Source organism: Phacochoerus africanus, chromosome 13, assembly GCF_016906955.1.
Source record: "Phacochoerus africanus isolate WHEZ1 chromosome 13, ROS_Pafr_v1, whole genome shotgun sequence".
Taxonomy (NCBI): domain Eukaryota; kingdom Metazoa; phylum Chordata; class Mammalia; order Artiodactyla; family Suidae; genus Phacochoerus; species Phacochoerus africanus.
Window position 1 is genome coordinate 75498587 of NC_062556.1, and position 26453 is coordinate 75525039.

Consider the following 26453-nt stretch of genomic DNA (forward strand, 5'->3'; position numbering starts at 1 on the left):
CATTATTCCATTCTTTTTTTATGCCTGAGTAGTATTCCATTGTATATATGTACTACATCTTCTTAATTCATTCAACTGTGGATCGACATTTAGGTTGCTTCCATGTCTTGGCTACTGTGAATAGTGTTGCAGTGAACACTGGGGTGCATTCATCCTTTCGAATTATGATTTTGTTCAGATATGGCATTTCTGTGGTGTGGATAACATAATTTGTATATCCTTGTTTTCTGCTTGCCTTCTTTATTGACATATAGATGACAAAAGACATGATACATTTTTTTGTGTATGCATTTAACTGAATTTCCTTTTCTATATCCTTTTTTTAAATAATGATTTTTATTTTTTCTGTTATAGCTGGTTTACAGTGTTCTGTCAATTTTCTGCTGTGCAGCAAGGTGACCCAGTCACACATTCATGTAGACATCTTTTTCTCACATTATCAGGCTCCATCATAAGTGACTAGATACAGTTCCCAGTGCTGTACAGCAGGATCTCATTGCTTATCCATTCCAAAGGCGATGGTTTGCATCTATTAACCCCGGATTCTCAGTCCATCCGCTCACTTCCCCTCCCCCTCCCCTTCGGGAACCACAAGTCTGTTCTCCAAGTCCATGAGTTTCTTTTCTGTGGAAAGGTTCATTTGTGCCGTATATTAGATTCCAGACAGAAGTGATAGCATATGGTATTTGTCTTTCTCTTCCTGACTTATTTCACTTAATATGAGAGTCTCTAGTTCCATCCATGTTGCTAGGATAAACTTTTTAAGGCATTTCTTAGAGGATTATCAATTGTCGTAGAAGTTCTCACACCTACCTTTTTGGAAGTCCTGACATGATATTTCTATTATCATTAGAGGAAAAAAAAAATGACACTGGCTTTTTGTTGTGGTTGCTATTCACTGTAACTTTTTGATTAGAAAAAAAGTTAAACACACAGATTGTGCAAAGAAGGCCCACATCCCCTTCAACCAGGTGGACTCTGTGCTAACATTTTGACACAGGATTTGTCCTTCCTTTCTCCAGAAGATGACTTCTCAGGGCGTCTAAATAAGACACGGCTTAGAAGCCATGGTAGTGTTTAATTTCACTCCGCCTTTCCTCTGTTGATTTTAAGCGGAAGGTCTTTGCGAATGCAGACCCGCTGTTCTGAGAAGCGCGCTGGGGTCGTCGTGGTTACTGTTCAATCAGATGTCCGCGCCAGCTCCCAGGGTCGCCAAAGCACTCACTGTCATCAAGGTGCTGCCAAGGCACTATCATCAGCCTGCTCGAGGCCATTAGGACAGAGGAGCTGTGGTCATCCCTAGAGCCTTCCATGACGATTCCCGGGGGGACCGTTGGGTTTGGTTATGGTGGGTGATGGTGGGAACATTCTGGAAAGACAGCTTCAGAGTCTATGAAAGCTCCTTGGCAAAGTGTCATGATGTCGTTTCATCCATTTTTACCCCAATAGCTGACGATTTAGGGAGTGTTTTCTTTTAAAATATCACATCCTGCCCCCCACCCCCAGACATTTCGGTGGATTTCTGTGGCAGCTTGATGCTGAAGCCACAAATATACAATAAATGCTGAATCAGTTCCAAGCAGCGAGGCTATAAGAGGAAGCCCAGGCTTCATTATTCTGTTTGGTCCCCAGATGGTTGTGTTTCCTTGGGCTGTTTCCTCCCAGATTTTACTGTAACAGAGAGACTCAGAGGAGTGGTATGCCACTGCATTTGCTTGTCAGTTCACACCGGCTTGCAACAAGGTTGCTCTGAAGCCATACCTTTTTGGAGAAAGTCTTTTGACCTAAACTTGAGCAATTTCCGACAACATTAGTCATTATGAGGACATCAACACAGATCTGGATGCCTTCGTTGTTCAACCTCCAGCTCTCCTGTGTCGTGAGACCTAAAGCATCCTGACCTCTGCGTGGTAAGAACACAGCCTCTTGCAACGAGGGAGTCTCATAGGAAGTGAAGTAAGTCGGAAAGGGAAGGACAGACGCCGGAAGATAGCACTTACATGTGGAATCTGAAACATGGCCCCGTTGAACCTGTCTACAGAACAGAAACAGACTCACAGACATAGAGAGCAGACTTGCGGCTGCCAAGGGGGAAGGGGAAGGAGTGGGGTCGATGGGAGTTTGGGGTTAGTGGATGCAAACTATTCCATTTAGAATGGATCCCCCATGAGGTCCTACGTACAGCACAGGGAACTATATCCAATCACTTGTGACAGAACATGATAGAAGGTAATACGAGAAAAAGAAGGTCTATACACTTATGACTGAGTCACTTTGCTGTACCGCAGAAATTGGCCCAACACTGTAAACCAACTGTACATCAATATAAAATGAAAAAAAAATAAAAAAAAGAGCACAATCCTTGGAGTCGTTCTGCTTACACTTGGTTTCGATCCCACGTGCTACCCTGCGGCCTGGGGACATGGCACGATCTCTGAGCCTCAGTTTCCTTTCCATAGTTTAGAAAGTTCAGTTTTCTTATCATTTGTGTATTGATACAAATACAGTTATACAAATACAAGTATAGCATCTGTATCATAGAGTTGGGAGAATCAAAGTAATTTCTTTTTCGCTGCCCCCGTGGCATGCAAGAGTCCCCAGGCCAGGGATCAAACCTCCACCACGGCAGCAACCCAAGCTGCTGCAGTGGTAATGCTGGATCCTTAACCTGCTGAGCCACCAGGGAACTCCAACAAAGTAATTCTTACACTAAAGTACTGAGAGCAGCCTCAGAGCCGGCGTATGTAGAGAAGCTCGGTGTGTTCTTATTATGCAAGTGATCTGTTCTCATTTTATCTTTATATCCAGGTACCTTACAATGTCCAGTTTTTAACCCGTAGCAGAGGCATAGAATTTAGCTCGCTCTACAGTTAGCATATGTGAAGAATATATTGTTGCTTTCTTTAGTCAGTATTTGATTTTGCCTTATTCTTGCTCTGAACTCATGGTATTCGGGGCAAAGCAGCCCCTCTCCAGTCTGTGGGTCTAATTTAGTTCTACCTGATAATGGGAAGAGCCCTTAGAAAATGGTCCTTCTTCCTCGGGTAGGAAAACACCAAATTTCCCCCTCCTCTTCCCCCGAGGCTGATGGCCGGCAGGATGAAGGAAGGGCTGGGGCTTATCCACCTGTTCACCGAGGCGGGAAGGACACCCTCATGTTGTGGGCTGTGTCCTTCTCACTCCTGGACCCTCAGGGACAGTGTTCCTTACCCACCTCAGGGCTGCTCCGTGTAAGGTGCTGGAGGCGCTCTCGCAGCCCCAGGGAGACGGATATTAAAGTGCCAGGAACTCATGAGCCGCTTGTAAAACAGTCCAACAAAACCTATGTTAAAAACTGAAGTATGTAAACTTGCAATTAAGTAGATTGTAATAAACACTCAGGGAGAGCTCAAAACTCACCACTTCCTAATCGGTTCACTATGCTTTTCTCTCCTTCATGGTCTTAAAGTTTGGTATCTCCTGTGTCCATCTGTGTCCATCGGCCAGAAACGCCCCAGATCATGAGCTAAGTCACACCTCCTCCCAACCCTGGGTTCAGCGAGGCCACGTGGGTAGCTTGGGATCAACCACAGTGGGAGAATCAACACCCCCAAAATTGGCAAGAGATACAAACCAGGGCTTGATTGATTACCTTACTGATTGTCTAGAATCAAAGAAGTGATGGAGAAAATGTAAAGGATGCAGGTTATACTTAAAAAACGTGTTGTGAGGAGTTCCCATCTTGGTGCAGTGGTTAATGAATCCGACTAGGAACATGAGGATTCGGGTTCAATCCTGGCCTTGCTCAGTGGGTTAAGGATCCGGCGTTGCCGTGAGCTGTGGTGTAGGTCGCAGATGTGGCTCGGATCCCGCATTGCTGTGGCTCTGGTGTAGGCTGCCGGCTACAGCTCCAATTGGACCCCTAGCCTGGGAATCTCCATATGCCGCTGGAGCAGCCCAAGAAAAGACAAAAAGACAAAAAAAAAAGTGTTGTGTCAGTAGCCACTATATTGTGAACAGCACAAAAAAAGTGATAACGTATGATTGTATTGTTCCGAAACTAACATCTGATTCGCCAAAATGTCACTTGGGTCATTGATAAACACGTGACCTGACATCTGTCACTGTTTCACTTTAATCTTAACTCAGGTGGCAGCAGATCTTGTCTGTGAAGGGGTCAGATAGTAAATACGTTAAATGTTAGGGGTCACATAGAGTCTGTGTTACATATTCTAGGGATTTTGTTCTTTCTTTTTTTTTTTTTTTTTTGCAGCTGTACCCGCGGCATATGGGAAGTCCCGGGCTAGGGGTTGAATTGGAGCTGCAGCTGCTAGCCCACACCAGAGCCACAGCAATGCCAGATCCGAGCCGCATCTGAGACCTAAACTGCAGCTTGTGGCAACATGGAATCCTTAACCCACTCAGCAAGGCCAGGGATCGAACCCGAATCCTCATGGACCCCCACATCCAGTTCTTAATCTGCTGGACCACAGTGGGAAATTCTGTGTTTCTTTTTTTTAGCTGTTGCTTTTTATCCTCATACACCCTTCAAAACTGTAGAACTCATTTTGAGTTTGTAGGCTGTACATTGACAGAACTTGACCTGCCACCCAGACTTCCCTGAGCCCCGGCTCATACTCATTAAAATCAATGAAAATGTCAACCACACATCAATGTCACATTCATTCATTTTAGTCACAGGTTGGTTGTGGATACAAGAGTTCAATAAAAATCACAGTTATTCACTGAAAATCAATTAGCTCTATGGAATTTACAACAAATTGTGGGCTGCCTAGCCTTCACATCAGTTAATTGTGCGGTAAATTCTTAAACGCATGTCCATCCACCCATCCATCCATCCATCCATCCATCCACTCACTATCCACCATCTAGACATCTCCATCTCCACCCGTGCATGAGGTTCACCAGCACACCTCTGTGACCCACCTGCTCCTGTGGAGATTACCCATCCACATCCTACACTTTGTAGATGGTATCCCTAGACCTGATGCCTCAGCCCCACCTTAGCTGTCAGTGTTGCTGGAGACCCCGCTTTCTGGGACAGTGGCTCCAACTCCCACTGTGTCCCAGGTTGGTCTGTCCATTCTGCATCCTCTGCAACAGAGCCATAAACCCTCACTGCAGGGATTCACCCCCTCACCTGAGCTTGTACCTTCATTCAGGGTTTAAACCTCAAGTGGGAGCAAGAGACCCTGTCCAGCCCTGTTCTGCCTTCTCCCACTGTCGCTGTCTGCTCAGGCTGCTGCAATAAATACTCCAGAACCTGGGTGGCTTAAAAATATTCATTTCTCCTAATATTTCTTCCTAGTTCTAGAGTCCGGGAATTCCAGGGTCAAGGCACCAGCAGATCTGGCTCTTAGTGATGTCCAGCTTCCTGGTGTATTGATGACCTTTTTCTCCTTGTGTCCTCATCTTGCAGAGAGAGCGCTAGTCTCTTCATCCCCTTATGAGGGCACTGATCCCATTATGGGTGCTTCGTTCTTCTCTTCCTGATACCATCACCTTGGGGATTAGGTTTCAATATGTGACCTGGCTTGGGGTGGGGGGAGGGGAGGACACGCATTCTGTCCATAGCACTTATCTACAGGGTCTTGCTTCTTTGCATAAAATCCTGTGATCCTCTTCATTGGCCACAAAATAATGTCTGAATTCTGTAGTGTGGTGTAAAATACCCTCCACAACAGATTCCTCCAAGTCATACACAAACTTCTGCTTCTGAGGGACTCTTCAGCCCCTTGCTGTCATTTTTCTATCATCTCCTACAGTCTCCCCTTCACCCTCTTTTTCCTGCCTGATAACTTGTACACTCATCCTTCAATGAATATTGCTAAATTATGTCCTACACTTAAATTCAACATTTATAATCCGAGGACTTTGAAAGAATGTAGAATAAATCTTAAGACCCATGTTCAGTGGTATCATTTAAGAGGTTTGTGATTTATTGTAATTATACTAATAGAAATCATTTAGTGACCCCCATGCAGCACCAGAAGGCGTGGTCACTGTGCTATCTGTGTTGTTCCTTTAATTCTCACTATACCCTCATGACGTGAGTCCAATGACTGTTGATTATTTTACTGACAGAAAACTAAGGCATAGAGAGAAGTCCAGTATATTTTCCAGTGGGGATTGGTCTCATAGTTAAAGCTGTCTAACCCCAAGGCCAGTGCATCCATGATTTATATTACATGGGGCTCACCCCACAAGGGCGTGGTAGATCCTGTGTCGAAATCTGACAGCATTTTACTCACATTTTAACTTGTATAATGTTTCATTCCTCACTATGTATAATATGAACACACTAATACAAGTTCTTTGTTAAAAAGACTACAGAACACCATATAGTCACTACTTTGAATAATTTCATTTGCTAAAATATAAATATTAGGGTAAACATGCTGTTTTTCTTCTGAGAAACTCATTGATAAACATAGTTAATGAACGTTTTGTTGTCATGAGCAGACTTTTTTAAATTAAGGGTAGAAAGTGTGTGAGGGAACGGGACGTGCATCCATTTACTATCAGTATGTATAGAGAGGCCAAGAAAGGGAGCAAAGAAGAGCATCTACACAGAGCAACAGAGTGGTTCTTAGGAACACAGGGAAGAAAAGACAGGTAGAGTTCTCACCTTTCTGGACCTTTTCTCCTCATGGCTGATGAGAGAGACACCTGAGTCCGCAAATGAATGAGCCGCATGATTCTGGATTGCAAATGATCCCAAAAGATCTACACCTTTGAGAAGTTCTTTAAAAAAATTTTTTAAAGACAAACTACTCATATTATGAACATCTAAGTTGCATGCTTAAATGAAAAAAGCACATCATCAAGGGAAAGCCATTGGGTAAATGAACAGATGTGGGCATGCTTCTACGTAGGACCTTCTTTGTGCAAGAGGGCTGGAGTGAACAGGTTGTAAGATCAAAGAATCAGGGGAAGTAGTGCTGTTGGTCAGAGAGAACAGGAGTGCATCTGACTTCCTTGAGGAGAGGGATTTGGACAAAGGGTGCTCCAATTTCAGGAAAGGCATATGGACGACTCACTGGGCTGGGTTGTCTCTGCTTGCACATGTTACCCCCCAGTGTTGCAGGGGAGAGCTGATCTGTCACCTCTTCATACCCACTCACACACCACGCAAGAGATGGCCTTCTCAGAGAGAAATCTGGCCAGGAGTGACTATGTCTGCCTTCTGTGACATATGGTTAGAGTTGGGGCAGATGGTAACCAACTAGATATTGAAACATATAAAAGATTTGGGGTGACCTAGAAAAGAAGATACATTCAGGTAACTTTCCAGATTATGGAGAAAGTTAATGGCAAGATAACATGCTCAGGCAGGTGTGAGTTCTGTATAATAGTGGAATGAAGAGTCACTGTTGGATTTGTTCTGTGTCTGTGGAAAAAGCACCGCTGGCTTTTATGGAAACTCTGATTTGTTACCTTTTAGTAAGTGTGGAAACTGGGTTGCATGTGGGGGAATAGCTGGGCCTCGGGGAGCTCACGGCAAGTGGCAGAGAGTGGACACAGTCTCCCAAGGCCTGTGTCATTTCATGTCTTACCCAGTCCCCCTTTGCTGTTCAGATGGAAACGCAGGTCACTTTCCAGCTGCGCATTCATTCTGCTGAGTGGCATCTGTTTTGATCTACTTGACATTACTAATTTAGGTATAAGTGGCTTTGGGAGAATGATGGAAGCAGGGCCAAGGGGTAATGGCGTGAAGGGAATTTGAATGTGCAAAGTGTAAACACTTACTGTTTAAAGTCAATGGGTCCTAATGAGTTTAAAAAAAAAATAAAATGTAGGTGAACTCAAGCACACAGGAACCAAGTGACGTCCCTTCTCTCTTTTTATGTATTTATTTTTACTCTACCAAGGATGCATGAGCCAGGCCCTTTGAAATACTAAATTGTAAAAGTGTGCTCCCCTTTCTGAATAATTTGCCTGGCTGTAATGGGCCATGACCTTGACAAATCTAGGAATGAGTTTCAAGGTGAAGAGAGAGACGGCCCGTCGTGATGCACAAAATGAGGTCCGATGGTGATTAGTCCGTCTGCTTGAGCTCTCACGGCTATTTGAGAGTGAGGTATTCACGAAAAGCTATACCTTTTGGTTCAGGGTATGGAAGAAAGACTTGCTGTAACTCCATTCTCCTCTCATTCTTCCAGCACTGCGGCTCCTGAAGGAGGTGGCAGACCCTCACTTGCTGGTGTCTTCAGGACAGTCCCTGCTCCATCTGGTAAGACCGGTGGTGACTGGCTGGGCGTGGGTGACACCAAGGGGAAGGAGGACCAGTGAGGGGTTCCAGACTCGGTCGCAAAGTGCACATCGAACAGATGATGGTCAGACCAGGATGCGTTTGAAATGAACAGGCTTGGACAATGATACATGAATAATTGTTAGTTAACTTGCATTACAGTTTGTAAATAATCCTTAGCCAATGGAGTTTTCTGCCCTCAAGAAGATGCTTTTGAACATGACTGGATTCAACAAATAAGCAAGACAATATTGCATCAATTCTAGAGGATGAGGCAGTCATCCTTTGTTTTTTTTCTGCAAGTTGTCTGTATTGTTCCAGTGAGCTCGACTGCAGTATTGTTCCACTATTCGCCACTTGTGGCCCGGATCATATAAATGTGAATAACTTTACTACCTCCTTTTGGAAACATGCAGGGAATGATTAAGGGAATAAACAAATAAATAACCGTATAAACGTATACATATAACAGTTTCACATGCAAGAGGTTTTTGCTGGTTCAGTTAAAGGCAAAAATGAAGTAAAAGGATTAGTCAGTAATTACTCAACGTAGTAGTCTTTCGGACTAATTTAAAGGTTAAAACTTGACTTTGAAAAATGTCAGCATTAATATAACATAAAAATCTAATTTAGAATGATCCACCAAGATTTAAAACATGCTCTGTTTCTTCACGATATAGTGAACCTCGTTAAAGGAGGTCGTGTGTGATCAGACAGAGCTCCCCAACCCAGTAACAGTCTTGACCTTGACTGTCCCCTGCGATCACCCCAAAGCTAGAAAATACCAACATGTGCCTTCCAGCACCAGCCCAGCCTGGAGGTTCTGACTTAGTTGTTCTGGAAGGTAGCTTGGACATTGGGGTGGGCCAGAGCTCCCCCAGGAGGTTCTAAGTTACGGCCAAGGTTGTGAATCACTGCCAACGAGAGAAACTCGTGTCTGCCAAAGGCTGGAGGCACCCAGGGTGTAGCCATGACATTGTGCGCTCAGCACAGTAGAAACATAACTCAGAATATTAATGGGAAACCGTTCATGTAAGCCATTTCTCTTCAGCGTTGATTGAGATGGAAACAGAGATTTCTGCATTCCCCTTTCCTTCTCAGGCGTGATTTGGTTATGACACCTCTCTGTTTTCTCCTCAGATCATTACAGGGCTTATGGGACATTTTCAAGGAGCCATATAGCTCATCAGTCCTGGGTCCCAGGTTTGTGGTGACAAGTAGTCCTAGGCTAAGGTCATGCTGCTAACAGCTTTCCCCAGAGAAAGTTTCTCCTCTTGGTCAATATTGCTGGTCTTACAACCAGGAGCTCCTGTAATCAGCAAGCTCTCAAGGAGACTGGGCCGGTCCCCTCCTTCTTTTCGTGGGGTGCAGTTGGAAGAGGATCTGGAAGGTGGGCCAGCTGCTTTGGCTCTTTTTCCTCACTCATAAACACATGGACACGTACTCCTTCCGTTAAGCTCACGGTGACTTTTAAGCACACCAAGGCCCATTTTTTCCCTTCTGTGAGATGGGTACATTGTCTGGGCTACTGTACGCCAAGCACTTGTTATGATGAACAGGGTGTGAGAGCATGCCTAGAGATGCTGCAATAGAAGGAAGGTGACTTTTAAGCCTTCAAGTGCCTTTGGTGTGTTAGATATTGGTCAATATGTGCACTGTGTGTTACTTATCATGCGCTTTCATGTAAATTAACTTTAATAGCTCTGTGGAGGTGGGCAGAGGCCTATGTACTTAGCTTGGTACAAAGCTGAGAAATGGTAGAATTAAGCTCACAGAGCAGTAGAGAGGAAGCTTGAACTCTGACCTTCTAACCGTGAATACTGCAGTCCTTCCACGGAAATTCCCCAGTGTCACCTACGGGGTGATTAAGTTTTCCAAGGACAAATCATTGTCATTTGGCTAGTGGAAGACAGACTTTTTCTTTGGACAAATCATGTCAATTCATGGTTGATGTTACCAAGAATGCAGTGTGTTCTTACTCTGTGCGTGGGCAGGTGTGTGTTTGACAGAATGAGAGAGAAATGGAGAGAAGGCCCACCACTTCTTCATAGACATGCCATGGCCAACGTTCCTGAGCACAGAAAGCTCACCCTCCCCGTCCACAATGCCGAGGTTGCTCTCTTGACCTCTGAGCTCCAGCCAGGAGGTTGCCGTCTTTCTTCCCTGGATCTGGGGCTTCCTCACACACCTTCCTGGACCCTCCCCGCCTCCTGTACATTCTGTTTCCCCCACAGCAACCAGATCTCATCGCTCGTCTGTTCAAATGCCCCAGAAAGGTCCCTTCTTACTCAGGGAAAAATCCAGAATCCTGCCCAGGGCCACGCCAGTTGTGCCGACCCTCCATGCCTCCTCTCTGGTGACCTTCCCCTGCTCTAGCTGGTCCATTTATGCATCCACCCTGCCTCTGCCAAGTACTCACACAGTTACGCCCACTGGAACATTCTGGAACATTCCTCCACCAAAATCCACATGGCGCACTCCGTGGCTTGCTTCGCATCTCTGCTCAAAATTATTTAACACAGCAGCCTCGCTGGGCTTGCCCAGGACATGGGAGCCCATCCCCACCTCTCCACCCTCAGCTCAGCTTTTGTCTGGTTGTGGATTTCATTCCATATAACACGGTGGCCACCCAGCAGGTCAGAGGCTTATATGATTGTGTTGTGCTCATGAAGGCTAGGACGTGGCATATTTCATAACTGTTATGTCTGCTGTGCTCAGGGGAGCACCTGGCACTTAGTAGGTGCTCAGTAGCTTTATTGGCACATTAACACATTAACTACTTAATTCTTATCTGATACTATGATAGATATTAGGGGTGCAAAGATGCAAATCACAGTCTATGTGGAGTTTAGTTTTCTGAGAGAGAGATGGAAAAATATACCAATTACAGCCAGTCTGGAAGAAGGATAAGCAGGTGATAGAGAAAGAGAAATATAACGAGACCCTTCGGCCACCTGCAGGGGTCAGTTCTGGTGCCTTTTCTCCCCCTCCTGGTCAGACCGAATTACTTTTCTATCCAAGGTCTCATAACACGTGACTCTTGTTTCTGCTGTTGAGCTTGTCAAAATGTGTTGTAATTAAAGGAGGATTGCCTTTTCTCTCTGCTGGACTGAATTTTCAAAAACTGTGATGTCTCGGATGCTTCTATAGCCTCAGCCTGTAGACTCAGAGTAGATACTGAGTGCAGGAGAAATGGTTGGATGGATGGGTGGATGGGTGGGTGGGTGGGTGGATGAAGTGTAAGCACATAGGATCTCTTTGCCTGATGAGAAGGCCCACGTAACAGAATATATAAAGTCAGAAGAAAAATGAAGTGAGAAGATGAAGCTGATCAGAACGATGGGAGGCACTTCGTTAGCTCCGGATCCAGTGCACATGTAGTGCGTTTCTACTGTCAGACCCCTTGGTTGGGAGGCTCAGATGGGGCGCTTTGAACTGGGGTTCGTGTAAGAAAACCTCCTAAGGGCCGAAGGAATGGGGGCTCCGTGCTGAGCCTGCTTTTCCTGCAGTTACTGAGTAAATAAAAGCAAATGAAAAATTGCCGGTTGCCAGAGAGACAAAAATTACAGGTTTCAAAATGCCTTAGGTACCGAAGAAGGCAGTCTCGCCCTCTCGAGTGTCAAGTTCGAGCAGCTCATGTTCGCCCCACCCCGTGGACACCCTGCGTTATGAAGCCTGAGGCGCTATCAGCACCGCAGCTCTAATTACATATTCTTAAATCAACGTCTTTGAGAAAAAGGCACCCTGTGTTTGTGGAGCCTCAAGAATAAGCTGTGGAAGTTGCTGAGGTTTCCCAGAATGTTGCTGATTTAACTCAATTATTATTCGTTGAGTACCTGGCTCTAAGTGGAAGTTTCTGGAAGATAACTGTTAGCAAGGTATTAAAGGGAGACAATTGAGAAATAGGTTTTATTTATTTTTTATTTTTTTTATTTTTGGGCCACGCCTGCCATAGTAGAAGTTCCCGGACCAGGGATTGAACCTGCACCATAGCGGTGACCTGAGCTGCTGCAGTGACAACACTGGATCCTGAACCCACTGTGCCACAAGAGAACTCCTTTATCATATACAGTCTTATCATGTCTTTTAATACACTTTCAACAATAAGTCTGAGTTTGCCTGTTTACCAACCCTCATTAAAGAATTCATGAAACAAACCTATGGCAGGTGTCGGGTCCTAAGACAGACAGAGGGAAATTATGACAATAGGTAACAGTATCTGAGATTTAGTCTCATGAGGGAAAAAGAGAAAAAAAACCTCAGACTTAACTCTTTGGGCGAAATGGTGCTATTTATGAAGTGGAAAACAGACTTGGCCAAAATGCTGTCCCGAGTTTTAAGTTATAGGACCTTTAGCACATAAGCCGTTGAGGAGGAGCTCTTGATTGGAAGGAACCCTCCTTGAGTGGAGTATAAAGTGCGAATTCTTTGGGTCCTGTGACAGCAGGAAACCATAGTGAGGCTTCGGTGAAATGCATCAGAAGGAGGAAATCTTTCTCTTACCTGGCGAACTCTCATTTTAAAACAAATCAGGCATTGGAGGGGTGGAATTCCATGTCGCTGATGCAAACATTTAGCTTCAGTGGTTATGCAACTATGTCCAAGACATGTGGCCAAAGGTCCAAAGCCCATCAGAGAATCGTAAATATGCTACACTCAGACAGATAGATGGGGACGGGGCATCGTTTTCAAGAGCAGAGAAAATCTTGAAGGCTACACAAGAGGTTCTTAGCAGTGACTCAGCTTGGGGGGAGGGGCGAGGTCTTTTTCACCCTCTCATTGTACGTATCACTTAAACTTTTTTTTTTTTTGTCTTTTTAGGGCCGCACCCTTGGCATATGGAAGTTCCCAGGCAAGGGGTCGAATCGGAGCTGCATCTGCCAGCCCACACCACAGCCACAGAAATGCCAGATCCTTAAACCACTGAGCAAGGCCAGGGATCAAACCCATGTCCTCATGGATACTAGTCGGGTTCATTAACCACTGAGCCACGATGGGAGCTCCCGACATGTTGCTTAAACATTTTAATTAATCATGTATGTTTCATGTCATAACAAATGAATAAAAATGTATGAAGGGCTATGTTTTGTTTAGAAGTTTAAATTCTAAATGTTTTAATTACTTTCCTACTCTTATGAGAAAATCTGGGGCTCTTTGGGTTTTCCTCTAAGTTTCTCTAAAGTCTCAGGAGCTGTAAGAAGCAGAGATAATTAGCAGGTTTCTACAGTAACAGCACTTCAACAGCCTTTTTAACATCAAGCAGAAAATATTATACTTTAAAAAGGGGCGGCTATTAGGAGTCTGGAGACAATATTTAAAGGAATGTCTTATTTTAGAAACTGTCTAGATATTAAGGACAAAAAAAAGTTGACGTATGGAAGTTGTCTACACTTTGCCCAAGTCAGAGCCGCTGGGCATCGACCGTGTAACCCCACCACCTTTGCTCTCCCAGCAAAGAAAGGGTAAAGCCTGCAGGGGTCCCTTCAGGCGAGAAAATGAATCCTGGCAGGAGACAGTAGGCCTTCCTCAGGGGCCCTACCTGGAGAGTTTCTTGGGGGCCGTGGAATGGGAGATAGCCATTCAGGACGGTGCAACAGAAAAAGCAAAAAGACAAATGCAGAGGCAGGATGGAAGCAGAAGGATGGCCTCATTGGGAGAGAGAGAGAGAGAGCTGGACCACCCTGACGCCTGGCGAGGTTGCAGGATGCTGCTAAGCCCTGGGATGGGAAACAGAGTTGCCGTCGACTGTGAACCACGGCCCCTTTAAGTCTTTCCCAGGGTGATTTCAGATGCCGATTCCTGACTGGCCCGTGCTTTTTAAAATCCAGCGTCGCTTTGGTGCATGAGCATTGTGGCGTCCATCCCTGGGAAGTCGGAGGCCAGGGCGCGGGGCGTTAGTACAGTTACCTGGCCGGATCCTGGATGAACTCCGTTGCCTTGGTCTGTGAATGTCTTTATTGTGACGGCCCCCGTGCGCGACTGAGGGGGTAAAAAAGTCACAGAAGAGCAAGTTTTGGAGCTCCTTGGCCGCCACCAGAAACTGAAGGGAGTGAGTTTTCCATTTTTGAGTAAATAGACCACACACAACTGGTTCGTTCAACATCCCTTATAAAAAGTTCCTGGTGATATTTTTGTTCTGTTTAGCTTTGTTTTATCTCTGCAACAAAGGAACTCAAACTTGTAAAGAATCAGAACCTTTGCTTACAGGGAGAAGGCAAATAGGCACAGACTTCTGAGAACTCCGTGTCCCTCCAGGAAAAGGTTCAGTCAACCAGCCCTAAGATCACTGGTGCGGACCTTTCTAGGAGAACTGGAGAAATGAAGAAGGGTTCTCCCTTAGGGCAGCCTGAAACTTACCCACTCAGAAAGGCTTTCCCGAGGAGTTCCCACTATGGCACAGTGGGTTAAGGACCTGGCGTTGTCTCTGTACTGGCTCAGTGTGGGTGGAAGCTATGGCTCAGATTCAGTCCCTGGCCCAGGAACTTCTGTATGCCATGGGTATGGCTAAAACAAAACAAAACAAAAAGCCCTCAAAACCTCAAAAAACAAAAAACCAACCCCCCAAAATGAATGGCTTTCCTAAAATGGTTCTAATCATTTATTTGACTCTCTCGATATGGCAGATCGCATGTAATCCCCAAATGGCTATTTTCACCGCTCCTCAGTATTTTTCATGCTGTTTCCTACTCTGGGCTGCCCCTCTGCGATGGCTCCAGGGCTCACAGGACACCCCACCTTGTCTCTCCTTTGTGTGCATGCCCCTCTGGCATGTGGGCTGCTGATTAGGAGCATCCAGCCCATAACAGCAGCCCTCTGGCTGAGCGTATGCTGGGACCATGGGAGGGCCTGGTGGGTGCAGGCTTCATCAGAAGGTTTGAGGGTCTCATGCCCACCACCCCCGATCCTTGCGTCCTCACATCTGACTGTCCAGTTCTCACCCGGCTCGGGACCCCTGCGCCGAGACTCTGCAGAATGTGTGCCCTCAGTGTCATTGAACTGTCACTGTACCGTCTAGTTCCCAAGGGTGGGACCCCACCCTCGTTCTTTCCGTGCACACCGCCCAGCACAGTGCCTGGAACACCGTGTCACCTAACCCAGCGCCTGCCTTTCACAGCGAGGTGCCCAGCGCTGCCGCTGGGGGAGCAGAGTTTGCATCCACTTCAGAGGATAACTGTTTTGGTTTTTCATCAGGAGGTTAAAACTCTTGGGGGTGCATCAGCAGCCCATCTGAATCTCTCGCACAATGACCTGTCTCATAACTAGAGTCCAGTTCCACGGGCTGGAGGCCACGGCTGTTTGGGGGACAGGCGGGAGTAATAACTGTAATTCAACCTCGAGTGTTCAGAGCAGTTTATCTACGGCAAGGGAGTCTGGACTATGAGTACTTACGAGGCAGGAGATGCATGAAACGCGAAGATGGTAAGAGAGATATTCAAGATGACACTGCAGTGAGTAGGACCTTCAAGGGGATACGGTGGCAGAGAAGCAGGAGCGACGTTGCACAGATCCGAGCACCGGCGGGATTGGCAGGGACCACAAAGGACCCCACGGAAGTTCCCGAGGGACGTCAACGTTTTGGAAAGTGCAATAGGTTTAAGCTCATTTCGATGCTGATATAATCTCTTTGTTGCCATCTCTGTCTCTGTCTTTCTGTATCTGTCTCTCGCCTCTCTGTCTCTATCTGCTTTTCTTCTTTTTTCTTGTCTTTCTCGCTCTCTGTCTCTCACTCTATTTCTCTGGTCATAGGAATGCTTTTAAACCATGGAGAGAACCCGGAGACACAGGGCAAGAACTTGGACGATGCTAATTAAGATTGACGGTGCCACTTGTTCTGCTTCTCTTCCACCCAGAACTGCCAGTTGGTTCTGAGACACGTCTTTTTTTTTTTTTAATTTTTAAAATGAAAAAAAAAATTTCATTGGAGTATCATTGACTTAGAAAGTTGTGTTAATTTCAGGTGTACAGCCAAGTAAATCAGTTATACCTATACCCATTCCTTTTCAGATTCTTTCCCTGTCTAGGTTATCACACGTTATTAGGTAGAGAACCCTGTGCTATACCGTAGGCTCTTGTTACCTACCTATTTGATGTAGAATGGGGTGTATATGCCACGTTCCCAGCCTGTAATTTCTCCCTGTTGCCCCTCCGTTTCCCCTTTGGTAACCATAAATTTGGTTTCCAAATCTTACTTTTTTATTTTATGAGTTTTATTTTTTCCATTATAGTCGATTTACGGTGTTCTGTCAATTTCTACTGCACAGCAAAGTGACCCAGTGATACATATATATATATATATATATATTTTTTGTCTTTTTGTCTTTTTAGGGCTACACCACGGCATATGGAGGTTCCCAGACTAGGGGTCGAATCGGAGCTGTAGCCACCAGCCTACGCCACAGCCACAGCAACACCAGATCCAAGCTGCATCGGCGACCTACACCACAGCTCACGGCAATGCCGGATCCTTAACCCACTGAGCAAGGCCAGGAATTGAACCCGCAGTCTCATGGTTTCTAGTTGATTCATTTCCGCTGTGCCACGACGGGAACTCCTATTTTTTTTCTTTTTCTCATGTTATCCTCCATCTTGTTCCATCGTAAGTGACTGGATATATTTCTCTGTGCTCTACGGCAGGATCTCGTTGCTTCCCCACTCCAAGTGCAGCGTCTTTGAGTCTGTTTCTGTTTTGAAAGTTCTGTATCATTGTTTTGTTAGATTCCACATGTTAGCGAAGAGAGAGGCATTTTTTGATATTACAGCTATGCCTGGCACGTGATACCCACTCAATAAATGAACCTGGATCAAGCGGGTAGTTGTTCCTGTGCCTCTTTGCTCATCACTTCTGTCCCAACGGCTTTGTAATCAACCCAGGGGAGGGAAACAGGAAACGTGCACTTCAAGTATAGAGTCCATGAGAACACTTATGTTACAGTAGCTCTGACTCTGGTTTAAAAAACAAAAGGTAAACAAAACCTGGCAAAGGATACCTTTCAGGTATGAACCTTGGTATTTGATGTGTGAATTCGGCGTGTATTGAATTTTTTATTTTCTGAGGGTAGATTTCAGGGTCCTTCTCTAAGACATACTTCTTAGCCAGCCAGAACTAAAACATGTAAAATACCCCTTATGATAAGATGTCAGGAAAAGCCAACAGTTTTGAAGTTGAAAATTGTCTTTGTCATTTGGTTTCTATGGTTTTCAGAGTCGTTTCCGCTGAGTCCGTGATGCCCAGGGTTTGTACGATGAGAAATATCACCTTTGTTGAGAAACTTAAAAGTGAGGGGAAGGACGCCTTGGCGGAGAAACTGCGAGGCGCTGAGCTGGTGAACCCTAGTCAATTCCGCAACCGTCTGACAGGACGGGCTGTTGGTCACGTCTTTCTCTGAGTGTGTTTCAGGAGGCAGAGTGGAACACGCTGGTCATAGGTTGGGACGTTAGAATTCAATATTTCAGACTGGAGCCAAGCTGGAGATGAGGCTGAGGAGGGAGCAACAGAGGTAAAATGTAGACCAGGGCTCCTGAGTCCTGCAGGGAAAGCTCTAGAAGACCCTGTCTTACAGAGTGGGTGATTCAGTGTAGTTGATGCCTCATTGGTTGGCGGTGCTCAAAGCTGGAGCACAGGACTTCCTGTCGTGGCTCAGTGGTAACCAACCTGACTAGTATCCATGAGGATGTGGGTTTGATCCCTGGCTTTGCTCTGTGGGTTAAGGGTCTGGCGTTGTCGTGAGCTGCAGTGTAGGTCACAGATGCTGGTCGGATCGTGCGTTGCTGTGGCTGTGGTGTAGGCTGGCAGCTGCAGCTCCTATTTGGCCCCTAGTCTGGGAACCTCCATGTGCCACAGGTGCAGCCCTGAAAAGCAAAACAAACAAAACGCCCAAAACCTGGAGCAGAGACCATGGCTGTGGTTCTTAAGCCTTTGGTGAAGGGCAGGAGGGACCAGGCTGCGGGAAGAGTAAAAGGACAGTGACGTTTAGAAAGAAGAGCACGAAGGTTAACGTGCGGCGATTCCATAAGAAGCAAGAGAAGCTCGGAAAATGACCCAGCATGTTCAGGGCCCTTGGGAGAGTGATTTTACCTGTGCTGGAGAAGCTGCAGAAGGGCTGGTGTTTCCAGGGAGGCAGATTGCCACTGAGCGTCTCTGGACGTTTCCAGATGAGGAGCGCTTGCTTGAAATGGACTGTGGCAGAGGTTCAGTGGGAAGAAGAGTAATGTGGGGCTGTGGGGGGCAGGTTGGTCGGGGGGCTTCACAATTCAGGGCAGGCTGTATGGACAGGTGTCTTGTGCTTAGGAGGGCCCATGCTTGGTCCCATGCTCTGCTAGCATCCCCTTTGTGTTCTTAATTTTTATTTTATTTTATTTTTTTTCTTTTTACAGCCCCACTTGGGGCATCCAAAAGTTCCCAGGTTCGGGATGGAATCAGAGCTGCAGCTGCCAGCCTACACCACAGCCACAGCAATGCCAGATCCGAGCTGCATCTGTGACCTACACTGCAGCTCAGGGCAATGCCGGATCCTTAACCTACAGAGCGAGGCCAGGGATCAAACCTGCATCCTCATGAACACAGCGTTGGGTTCTAAACCAGCTGAGCCACAAGGGGGCTTCCTGAATTCTTCACTTTTGGATCTGGGGCCCCACATTTTCATTTTCCTGGGGTCCCTCAAATTATATAGCTAGTCCCGCTTGGCCCTTGGGGAGAGAGGTGATGGTGACAGGAGGAGTTGGGACACACTCAGCTCCAGGCGGAGACAACTGATGGTGTCCGAGGGGGACAGCGGGGGGCTCGGCCATTCTTTGGTGCTGTGACGTGTCCCCAGAAATAGGTGAAAGTAGCAAAGAATAACCTGAATCGAGAGGAGGATTGGCTGGCTTGAAGGAAATTCTTTTTAGGGAGAATTAGATTTACTCTGTAGCAATAATATTGTACGAACATTATACCAGGAATGTTCAGCCGTCACGATCTTTTCAGACACGTGTGATTAGGAGGTATTTATTGCTGTCAAATTATTATTCAAAATCCTCTGAAATGTGAATCCGAAACTTACATCACTTGAGAGGGCGGGTATTGCTTTCCACATGGTGCCTAATTAACTCTTTTTTGGTAAAAGACTGAGAAGCCAAACCTGGGGTATTTTTTGAATTGTAAATGTGGATTCCTGCGGTGCAGGTTGATGGCATCTTGACAGGCACAGAAGGAGGAGGTGGCATCCTTGTTGATTACGCACTGAGCTAGCAAGAAGACAAAGGGTGAAACAGAAATTGCTGGCATATGAATTTCCTAAAAGAAATTGGGTCCGGGCCTCAAATTCTACAGCGGAGGCATTGAGCTTTTATTCTCCCCACCTTGTCAGTCTTTGTACCCAAACCTGCAGTGAGTGTGGCTGGGGTCCCGATTCACACTCTCGGCCCTTGATGGGAGGGGCCGTCTCTTATTGTGACACTTGGGACGGATCATCAGATACACAACTGTCTTAGTTCAAAACTAAAGCCAGTCCTCAAGCTTCCTGTGTTTCTGAGCATTCCAGCACTGACACCCCCAGATCTTCCTCCATGTGGAACTTGTACCGTGAATTTGCATTATCCTTATTGTACGTTCTTGAGGCTGCTGGATAACGAAGACAGACATGACAGTTCTTCAAAGACTGTGTTGTAAATGTGAGCCACAACTAATACATATTTTGTTAAATTGAAGTATACTTGTACAATATTATATAAGCTACATGTATATAGTATAGTGATTCACAATTTTTAAAATTTACAGTCTATTTATAGTTATTATAAAATACTGGCTATATTCCCTGTATCGTTATAGCTTATTTTTTACCTAAGATTTTGGACCTCTTAATCACCTGTTCGTAAATAGCCGTCCCCCCTTCCCTCTTCCCTCTGGTAACCACTAGTTTATTCTCTAGGTCTGGGAATCTGCTTCTTTTATGTTATATTCACTAGCTTTTTTATATTTTTTAGATTCCGCATAAAAGTGATATCTTATTGTTTGTCTCTGACTTATTACACTTAGCATAATGCTTTTCAAGTCCATCCATGTTGCTTGCAAATGGCAGATTACATTCTTTTTTTTAATTGTTATTTCCCCAATACATTTTTTTTCCTGCTGTACAGCATGGTGACCCAGTTGCACATACATGTATACATTCTTTTTTCTCCCATTATCGGGCTCCATCTTAAGTGGCTAGACATAGTTCCCAGTGCTACACAGCAGGATCTCATTGCTAATCCATTCCAAAGGCAATAGTTTGCATCTATTAACCCCAAATTCCCATCCATCCCACTCCCTCCCCCTCCCCCTTGGCAACCATGAGTCTATTCTCCAAGTCCATGATTTTCTTTTCTGTGGAAAGGTTCATTTGTGCCGTATATTAGATCCCAGATATAAGTGATATCACATGGTATTTATCTTTCTCTTTTTGACTTACTTCACTTAGTATGAGAGTCTCTAGTTCCATCCACGTTGCTGCAAATGGCGTTCTTTTGTTCTTTTTTATGGCTGAGTAGTATCCCACTATGTATATATACCACATCTTCCTAATCCAGTCCTCTGTCAATGGACATTTGGGTTGTTTCCATGCCTTGGCTATTGTGAATAGTGGTGCCATGAACTTGTGGGGGTGCATGTGTCTTTTTAAAGGAAAGTTTTATCTGGATATATGCCCAAGAGTGGGATTGCTGGGTCATATGGTAGTTCTGTGTGTAGATTTCTAAGGTACCTCCATACTGTTCTCCATAGTGGTTGTACCCACTTGCATTCAGACTAAACAGTGCAGGAGGGTTCCCTTTTCTCCACACCCCCTCCAGCATGTGTTGTTTGTGGACTTCTTAATGATGGGCATTGTGACTGGGGTGAGGTGGTATCTCGTGGTCGTTTTGATTTGCATTTCTCTGATCCTCAGGGATGTTGAGCATTTTTTCACGTGCTTGTTGGGCATCTGTATATCTTCCTTGGAGAAATGTCTAGTCAGGTCTTTTGCCTATTTTTCAGTTGGGTCGTTGGCTTCTTAGCTGTTGAGTTGAATAAGTTGCTTGTATATTTTAGAGATTAAGCGCTTGTCCGTTGCATCATTTGAAACTATTTTCTCGCATTCTGTGAGGTGTCTTTTTGTGTTCTTTTTGGTTTCCTTTGCTGTGCAAAAGCTTGTCAGTTTGATGAGGTCCCACTGGTTTCTCTTTTATTTCTGTTGCTTTGGGAGACCGACCTGAGAAAACCTTTGTAAGGTTGATGTCAGAGAATGTTTTGGCTGTGTTCTCTTCCAGGAGTTTGGTGGTGTCTTGTCTTATATTTAGGTGTTTGAGCCATTTGGAGTTTATTTTTGTGCGTGGTGTGAGGGTGTGTTGTAGTTTCATTGATTTGCACGCAGCTGTCCAGGTTTCCCAGCAATACTTGCTGAAAAGACAGTCTTTTTCCCATTTTATGTTCTTGCCTCCTTTGTCCCAGATGGATTGACCGGAGGTGTCAGGGTTTATTTCTGGGTTCTCTGTTCTGATCCATGGGTCTGTCTGTCTGTTTTGGTACCAGTCCCACACTGTCTTGATGATTGTGGCTTTGTAATAGTGCCTGAAGTCTGAGGGAGTTATGCTTCCTGCTTGTTTTTTTTTTCCCCAAAATTACATTCTGTACAATGGAATATTACTCAGCTTTTTTTTTTTTGCTTTTTTTGGTGAAATTTCAGTTCAAATTATTTGCCTGATTTTTACAATTGGTCTCTCTTCTAGTAACTAATTTTCAAGGTAATCAAATAATGACAAAAACATGGCTTTATCCTGGTAGTCCTCATTTCCAGCACTGTCCATCTAATGGGGTATCGATTGGTTTGATTTTTTTTTCCCACAGCTCACTGACGCTGTGTTCCTTTATTTAGTCATTTTTCCCTCTGCGTTTCATTTTGTATAACTTATGTTACTGCCTTCAGGTCACTTATCTGGTCTTCTATAATATCTTTTCTGTTTTTCTTTCCACTGTCTGTGGACACGGTTTTCTGTTCAGTCGTACATATGCTGCTTTCCTCATGGGTTAGTTGAGGAACAAGAGCACATTTTTCCCCAGTTTAGCTCCATGCCTCAGATTCCAGAATTGGTATTGACATTTTCTATCTATGGAAAGGAAGTTTGGGATAAACCTTGTCATGGTTTGTTGTAACGGTATGTTTTCTTTTATTTCTTTTTTCCCAGTGTGCTCGGTATGACAATGTCTTCATTGCAGAGATCCTGATTGACAGAGGGGCCAATGTCAACCACCAGGACGAGGACTTTTGGACACCAATGCACATCGCCTGTGCATGTGATAACCCTGATATCGTCCTGCTGCTTGTGTTAGTAAGTAAAGCAATTCTGTTTATTACCTTGTGAAGGTTGAATGGCATATAAAAGTCTGCATATTTAACTAATACTATTTTACAGTATGTCACTGAGAAAAAAATGTGTGTATATGTCATCATGGTATTTGCCTGGAGTTACAAGATATTAGAGACGGAAGTGGCGGGTCACCACATGGTTCATAAAACCAGTTGTGTAGATGGTAGGCCGAGTGCTGTTCCTCGTGCCTTTTCCTTAGAGATTATATGATTTGATATGACACATGTCAGTCCTAATTATAACAGCTTGATAATTGCTGTTTTGCCTTTTAATTAATCCTCCTAATTTTTAGCCCAACCTAGCATAGGATAATAAGGAGATACGGCTTATGTTAAATCTTCTCCGGTCTGTGTGTGGTAGAGAAGGGTCCACGGCACTTGTTTACCTGAAAGTGAAAACTTTAAGAATGAAAGTTGTTGGAGTCATTTGTTGCCATTGTCTTCGGTTATGGCCGAGATCTTGATCGGGATCCTCACACCGAGTGTAATATTTTAGAATTGGGACTCTTTTTCTGATGAGTTATGCCTAACAAAGATTTTAAGAAATTAGGCCAAAAAACAAACTGAAGATTTGAACTCAAGATCACTGGCCAAAGTCTGTCCTTTCCTCCTAGATCTTGCTGCCTGTCTTAACAAATTACCACATATTTGGTGGCTAAATTATATGAGAATAAGAAAAAAAAGTTAGGCTCACAGCTTTTGTGGTTTTCCAGTGTTTCAATTTATTATTTTTCTGAACATGAGTTGAGAGATTCAGTAACTTTTTCAAGCCCCGTCTCCATTTATTTTCTTTAATTATGAGTAATTACACCAAGCCTTTGCCAAAATAGACTCTCTGCTTTTGTTTTCTGCATGAAAAATGGCCATATTTCTTCTTGGAAACCGGCATTCATGTGGCTGTCCTTGAATTTTTAAAATCCTCCTTCCATTTTCTCGCTATCATTGCTGGATGAAGATTTCCCCTTCTTGAGTTCACTGCCAGCCCAAATTTCCTTCTTTCATTTTAAAATATCTCAGTTTCCTATTTCTGATGGAACAGGATAAGAGAATCTACTTTTCTTTTCTTTTTTCTTTTGGCTGTGCCCACAGCAAATGGAAGTTCCCAGGCCAGAGACCAAATCCATGCCACAGCAGTAACCAGAGCCGTAGCAATAACACCATTGGATCCTTAACCAGCTGAGCCACCAGGGAACTCCAGAATCTACCTTCTTTAGAGAATGAGTCCAGAGCTAGGCATCTCCTATGATATTTACAATTTAACAATGCAGGGGCAGTGAGGAGATGGGCTCTGTACATGGCAGGGTCATGATTTCAAGGAGTGGAGGCTGTAACTACGTGCAGATGACCTTCTGCATATGGAGGCTATCATCCGATGAGCATGGATACCAGAAATAGCGCTGATGGGCTACAGGTAGCAAGTCACTTGGACCACCCCGAGGGCAGAATGAGGCGTGTTTGCAACCGGAGCTGGAATCAGGGCAGACCATGCGGACTGGAAGCGGACATGTCAATATGCAAGGTACCCTACCATCATGGAAGTGATTAGACAAATAGTGGCCACTTACTTGAGTCCCTGTGCCTCTTTGCACAATTGAGAAAATATACACGAGCCTCGTTCCTGTTGAGGTTAAACAGTATCTTCCGAGGAAAATTAATTAGCACTGACACCAATCCCATTTCCCAAAATACATGCTTTAAAAAAAATAACAATTTGAGGAAGCACTAACTTCTTGTCCTGACCAGAGACATCCTCGTGTCGTTGTCACACTCAGTGATAGCTCCATTTTCATGCGGAGACTTCTCCACACTCCTTTTTTGGTACTTTCATTATATTCCCCTATTCTTTGGCATCTTCCCCCACTTGCTGCTGGGATCTTCAGAAGTGACCTGAGTTCCTTGATCTTTCACCACAGCATGTATATTGCGCTTGTTTAAATATGATTTACTTTTCCCTTTGTTCTCATCTGTTATAGTTTCTGCAACTCCTATTTGATCCCATGGCAATAAGTCAATTTTAGTAACGGCCAGTTGCCTTTGTAATAAATATCTCTTCTGCTTGGAACAGTTTGATTTATATTCATTAATTCCTTATCTAGCTTACATCAGTGGTGTTCATTAGGGAGCCGCAAGTTAAGCATCAACTTAATTATTGGCTTCCAGCAAGTCACAGAAGTAACATGGCGATTTGTTAAAACAGTGCCAGTGCTTTACAGAGACCCAGTGTGTATATCCTTGCTGAATACATAAATAAATGAGTGAAAGGATGGCAGGCCAATTTTTGGAAGTCAGGCTGAATTTAATGCTGCCATTATTAACTCCTGTTCTATCTAATAAGAACTGTCTCATGACCACATCCATCTTCTAAGATATGCAAGAATTCCTCATCCTGCTTCTTTTACTTGTTCTTGGAACTGCCTGCTACAGCCCACCCGTGCTCTCAGTGTCCAATGATGTCGCTTTTCTTTACCAGGCAGAATGGAGAGATAGAAGCTGGTTTTATTTCATGCATAAACATAGAGTTAAATGGATCATTTTCAGATTACTAACATTTTCATGGTTCTACAGTGCCCTATTTCTCATACCATAGAATAATCCAGCCTCGTCTGCAAAGTGAAATATTCACTAGTTACTGTTGCTCAGTGACCTTCATTTATTGGCCACTGTCTTTATTCCTTTAACTACTATTTATTGGTCACCAACTATTTTTTACCTTGATGCCTGCCTTCAAGGAAATTACCCTTTATTAATTAATACATTCAGAAACTATTTATTAGCTGCGATGTTCTAGGTGCTGCACAGTGAACAAAAAAGACATTTTACATTATTTTGCATTGTAGAACCATGGCGAAGACAACACAAAGCAAAGCAGTGTTAGTGTAACCACCGTGAAACTTGATTAATGGATTAAGTAAATATGAGTAGCCTCATTGCCACCATGCTATAGCCAGCCCACCATCCATCCGTAGAAATAATTTGCTTTCAAATAAATGCGGGTGAAATTCATCATCATAAAAGTTGTAATGACTATAGAACTATGTTCTTGCTAACAAGCTCAAAAGAAAGATTTATTGTAATTCTGAAACTAAATGCCATTGTGCATTGTTTCATGCTGCATGTCCAGTCTTCTTTCCACTCTCCAGATTGATGAGTAAGAGAGACTGTGTGCTTATTCACTCAGTAAATAGCTGGGTACTTCCTGTTCTGTAGCGAGCAGGTCAGCGGTGAGCAAAGGGAGCAAAAGTCCCTGCTTCCTGGAGCTTACATTCTACTAGGGAGGAGCAAGGAAAAAACATGTAAAGGGGTGGCATATACAATACGCCAACTTAAGAGAGATGCTGGAGGGGAAAGAAGAAAGGAGGAGAGAGTCTTAATAGCCGGATGGAGAGGGGACATTTGAGCCCTGAGCCTTGTGGGTGGTGGATGTGCCTCTGCTGGCCACAGAGAACGGATAAGTGCAGGGTTGTGGGGCAGGGGCTCCTGTTTGTGGAACAGCCAGGAGAGCAGGGCAGCTTTGAAGTACACCTTGGGTGGCTAGAATTTCCCGCTACTCTGTGCATGTGAAAGCATCATCCGTATTGATTTGGGGATTACAGATAAATTTTAACAAGAAGGCAAATGCACAGGTATAGAATCCATGAATAACGAGGATTGGCTGTATTTGTTACTATATGAAACAACTGACAATTTTTAGAATTTTAATTGTGAAATAGAAGTCATCTAAACCCAGTGTATGTTAGGAATTGGGGTGGCTCAAAAAATGATGAATTTCTTCAGTATGTTTTCAAAGGTTAGACTAAAAAAGTCTCAGTCTTATTTTTACAAGTTTTGCAGTTTCCTAG

The 26453-nt window shown here is 44.4% G+C and overlaps 1 protein-coding gene across 1 annotated transcript in view; it reads left to right on the plus strand.

Annotated features, from left to right (window-relative positions):
* The window catches only part of MYO16 (myosin XVI), a 421162-nt gene that overhangs the window by 32741 nt on the left and 361968 nt on the right, over positions 1-26453 (plus strand). Inside the window, exons 2-3 of the mRNA XM_047756311.1 lie at positions 8163-8233; positions 22433-22576. Of these exons, the coding sequence (XP_047612267.1) occupies positions 8163-8233; positions 22433-22576 (215 nt within the window). The remainder of the gene's footprint in view (positions 1-8162; positions 8234-22432; positions 22577-26453) is intronic.